The sequence below is a fragment of the Octopus sinensis genome, linkage group LG11, assembly GCF_006345805.1.
Source record: "Octopus sinensis linkage group LG11, ASM634580v1, whole genome shotgun sequence".
Lineage (NCBI taxonomy): Eukaryota > Metazoa > Mollusca > Cephalopoda > Octopoda > Octopodidae > Octopus > Octopus sinensis.
The window spans coordinates 30,744,478-30,749,477 of NC_043007.1; the positions used below are offsets into that span (position 1 = coordinate 30,744,478).

Below are 5,000 nucleotides of genomic sequence, written 5' to 3' on the forward strand. Positions count from 1 at the left end.
TCTCCATTTCTTTTAAAGAAACGTTGTCATCTGTTGATATTGGTACATCAATTAGAAAGCATTTTTTCTTGATGAACTCTGACAACTATATCCGGCATATCGGCCTTAATTTCTCTATCTGTGTGTATTGGCATATCCCATAATATGGTTGCCTTTTCATTTTCTGTGACCTTTTCTGATGTGTGTCTATACTATCCTTTTTTTTCTGTTGTCATTCCATAGTGCTGTCGTGTCTGTGATGGCAGAGAAAGGCGGCAAACTGGTAGAAACGTTAGCACGCCGGGCGAAATGCGTAGCCGTATTTCGTCTGTCGATACGTTCAGAGTTCAAATTCCGCCGAGGTTGACATTGCCTTTCATCCTTTCGGGGTCGATAAATTAAGTACCAGTTACGCACTGGGGTCAATGTAATCGACTTAATCCCTTTGTCTGTCCTTGTTTGTCCCCTCTGTGTTTAGCCCCTTGTGGGTAGTAAAGAAATATATATTCCTTCTCAGCCAGGACTGAGCAGCCAGAGACCATATGGTTTATTGTTGTTGTTGTTGTTGTTGTTGTTGTTGTTGTTGTTGTTGTTGTAGCTATTGATACGTTGAAGCCTTTCTAATCATTTATTTTTTTATCATTTCAGGCAGAGCAACTAAATGATGAGCAGATTGCAGGTAAGCTACAGATTCACACAAGAGAATTATTCCCAACTTCATTTTCAAAAGCATCGTATGCACCAATACTGTCATCCCCATAACCCCCACTAACACCATCGTCATCACTGTCACCATATCCCAGTCTACTTGAGCACATTCTATCACATGTCTATTTTCCGTCACAACACACTCTGTGATATCAACATAGATAGAACATCTTTATATATAAAAGTGAAGTTGTGCGTCTGTCTCCTACGATTTAGATTCCTAACTACTCCCACATTTTGCGGTGCAGTTTAACCAAAACCGGGTATCTTATAGTCGTGATTCATATCGAACCCTTCTGGGTATTAGCGCGCGTCTACGATGAGTCTACGATTTTTAAAAAATTTACCATCATTTTTTCCATTTTAATGCATTTTTTGCTATTATATAAGGGAAGTAACTCTCTAAAATGTCTACGATGAGTAACGATTTTAAAAAAATTTACCATCATTTTTTTTCCATTTTTAAAGCATTTTTTTGCTATTTTTTGGCTATAACTCTCTAAAAATGCTTATATAGTTATTTCCCTTACAAACCCGAGCAACGCCGGGCGATACTGCTAGTCATATATATAGAACAATGTGTTCTATAGAACATCATGTATAGCTTCCTTCAACAGAAACAACGCTTCAGTCTGGCCAACGTTCGTCGTTTAACTGGCATTCAAGCTATGACAAACCGATTACATTTCTGCTTTTTCCTTTTAAGAATTATTCAATATTATCTATTCTGGTGCCGATAAGATATATGTGCGAAAACAACTCTTCCAAAATTCGCAATTTCTCGAACGGAATATCACAAAAATCCGTTCTTTCGCTAAATATTTTCACTCACTCCCTACACGACCTTCTCACGCCATCTTAGGCCATACACACAGCTGCACATGCAGACGACATCGCATTCACATCTTCCCGCTATTTTCCAGACACTGCTGCACAAGACTACTGCCAACTCTTATATCGATCGCCCAGAACCCTCATTCGAAAACAAAAACCTTAAAATATCTTTTAAAAAACAACCTAGTGTCCCCTTCCTTAACAACAACACAACGGGGCCATCAGATGTAACTAATCCTCACACAATAACAACCTGAATTTATCACACACACACACACGCACAAACACACACCAACAACAACATCGACAATAACAGTGCTAACAGTGGGACCGCTAGATAGTAACTCAACCTGCTAGAAATATTAGTTCATTCTCCCTCAAATTAAACATTACTATTTTGAAAATAAAGTAACACGATGGTTGAAAATAAAGTAACACGGTGGTTGAAATTGAACGATCCCACCCTAGTCTGGAGAAACTAGAAATGGTCTCCTAAAGTTAAATGACGCCCACCCCGAAGTGGAACGACTTCAAATTGTCTACACTTGTTGAACGTATCCCACTCATGTTTAGGACAAACTATTTTCGTGAACAACTACTAAGAATATTTTTGAAATGTCTAAACAGACACGAAATATTTATTGATCGGGTCTTATCGGAGCGAATTCGTTCAATTTAGTTATCACTATTTTTAATTAATATATCAGTTTCTTATTAACTTCACAAACTATATGTGTATCTGAACTCACACACACACATATATATGCATGAATGAATGTATGAATGAATGCATGTGTGTGTATATATATATATGTATATATGTATGTATATATATGTGTATATATGTATGTATACATATATATGTATATATTTATGTGTATATATATGTGTGTGTATATATGAATGTATATACATACATGTATACACATATATATATATGTTTATATATATATATATATATTATATATATATATATATATATATATATATATATATATATATATACACATACATGTATATACATATTGTTTAAAGATCCAATAGAAATAGATTGCTTTCGGTTGCACGTTTAAATTGATATATATATATATATATATATATATATATATATCAGTTAATAATTATAGGAGTTGAATATGAACTGCTTCTTGTCACATGCTCCATCCTGAACGGTTGCCGGATCATGTAGGAACGCTGTTAAAGCCCATACGAGTACAACACGTTTCAAGCATGAAACTTGAATTAGATCACGTATAACTTTTCCATTCATTAAATGATGTTTAACAGTCGCTGAATCGCATTTTTTTTTTGCTGATCCTACAAACAAGCGAACAATACACACGAGCGCATGCACACACACAAACATACACACATACACACACATAAACACACGTACACACGCACACATATGTACCTATAATAAGCCATATGTACGAGGTATTTCTGAAAAGTAACGGGACTGGCGTCACAAACAATTTATTTCAATTTCAAACAACAATGTCCATGGTTTCTCTTTCAAAATAATCCCTTTCCAGTCTAATGCACTTTTTCATCCTTCTCTGCCACGTTTCTATGCACTGCTGAAAAGATCCAACTGGGATACCCCTTAGCTCCATTGTTATGGCCCTCTTGATGACCTCCACGCCTTCAAAACGGTCCCCTTAATGATCCCCTTGAGGTTGGAGAAAAGAAAAAAGTCACACGGAACAACATCAGGTGAATAGGGAGGCTGTTCCAGTTCAGCGATGTTCTTCTCGGTCAGGAACTGCCGGATGACGAGCAAAACGAAGTGTTTGGGTACAAAAATTGCAGGATAAAAAATATGACATTTTCATGAGAGATGGAAGGTCAGTCATCGACTCAGATGAAGACATTTGCCGAGCAGCTCCACGGACCCACACGAAATATATGCCGTGAGTTGATAGTGGAATATGCATTAAGAAACAATGTTACGGTCCCTGATTCTTGGCAAGAAAACGGAATGATCGGCGGGCATTTTTGGATATCCTCTAAAGGTAGAAACCATTTATCAATTCGAACACCAGAGGTCACATCTCTTTCTACAGCAAGTGATTCAATCGCTATAACGTTGGCAAGTTTTACGACAACTTAAAGAGTGTTATGGACCTGCACCTGTTTGAATGCCACAACATTTATAACACAGATGAAGCCGGGAGTATAGTTTTGATGTTCGACGTTTCTAATCTTATTTAGTTTTTTTTCTTTTCGGGGAGTAAGCCTCCTTCTAATTTGCATTTCTTGATATGATGTTGTTCAAAACAAACCACAAATCATTTCTATGTAGTTATGTAAGTGTTTTATCTTTGCTTACAATCAATTAAAATATCACTTATCCCAAGTCGCCCTATGTCCCAACTCTCCCCTATACTCTCACCAACTCTCACCACCCTCTGGAAGATTAGGTCAAATCACTACCCTTTAAAAAGTGGGCCCTTGTTGTTTCAGTTTACACCCATTTGAAACTATATCCCTGGAATAAATATGTTACAAGTCTATGAATGTTACAAGTTGGTAAAGAATTCTTTCTTATGCACAGAGAGCCCGTATCATATTGAACTGTAAAAAATGACCCAACTCGCCCAAGGTGTCCCTACTCAGGGCGTTGTGAGCAGGTGCATTTTCGTGACGAAGAAACCACGATTTGCGCTGCCACAGCTCTCGTCTCTTCTCGCGCACTGAAGGAAGCAAACGCCACAGGTTCTCTTTGTAGATTTGGTGGTTGATCGTCTGGCCTTGTGACACGAACTCACTGTGGACGATACCCATACGTCACACAGCACACTCTGGCCCTTTACTTTCCAGTCAGATCTCGTATATGTATATATATATATATATATATACATTATTTGCATATGTATGTGTGTCTAGCCATGCCTTCAATGAGATCGAACAAACAAATGTACGACCCGTCCTTGACATCTGCAGAATAAATAACAAAATAAGTCCAATATTACCACACACATCTCCTTCCCCGTATAACTACCATTCCTTCCTCTCGCAACGACTTGTATATATAAATATATATGTAGATAGACAGACAGACAAACACATAGATAGATAGATAGATAGATAGATAGATAGATAGATAGATAGATAGATAGATAGATAGATAGATAGATAGATAGATAGATAGATAGATAGATATATGGAGAAAGAGGGAGAGAGATAGATAGATAGATAGATAGATAGATAGATAGATAGATAGATAGGTAGGTAGGTAGATAGATAGATAGATAGATAGATATAGATAGATAGATAGATAGATAGATAGATAGATAGATGATAGATAGATAGATAGATAGATAGATGGGTATTGCATAGAATAATTTATATTTAGATATTTATACGTACATTTATTTGTACATATATATATATATATATATATATATATGCGTGTGTATGTATTACTATGTATGTTTCTGCTTGCATGCGTGTGTATGCTTTGTGCATATGTATGC

General features: G+C 36.5%; 1 protein-coding gene across 1 annotated transcript in view; it reads left to right on the top strand.

Moving 5' to 3' along the window:
- The window catches only part of LOC115217586 (neo-calmodulin-like), a 39,616-nt gene that overhangs the window by 26,211 nt on the left and 8,405 nt on the right, over positions 1–5,000 (top strand). The window contains exon 3 of the mRNA XM_036507297.1: positions 627–658. Coding sequence (XP_036363190.1) covers positions 627–658 — 32 coding nt within the window. The remainder of the gene's footprint in view (positions 1–626; positions 659–5,000) is intronic.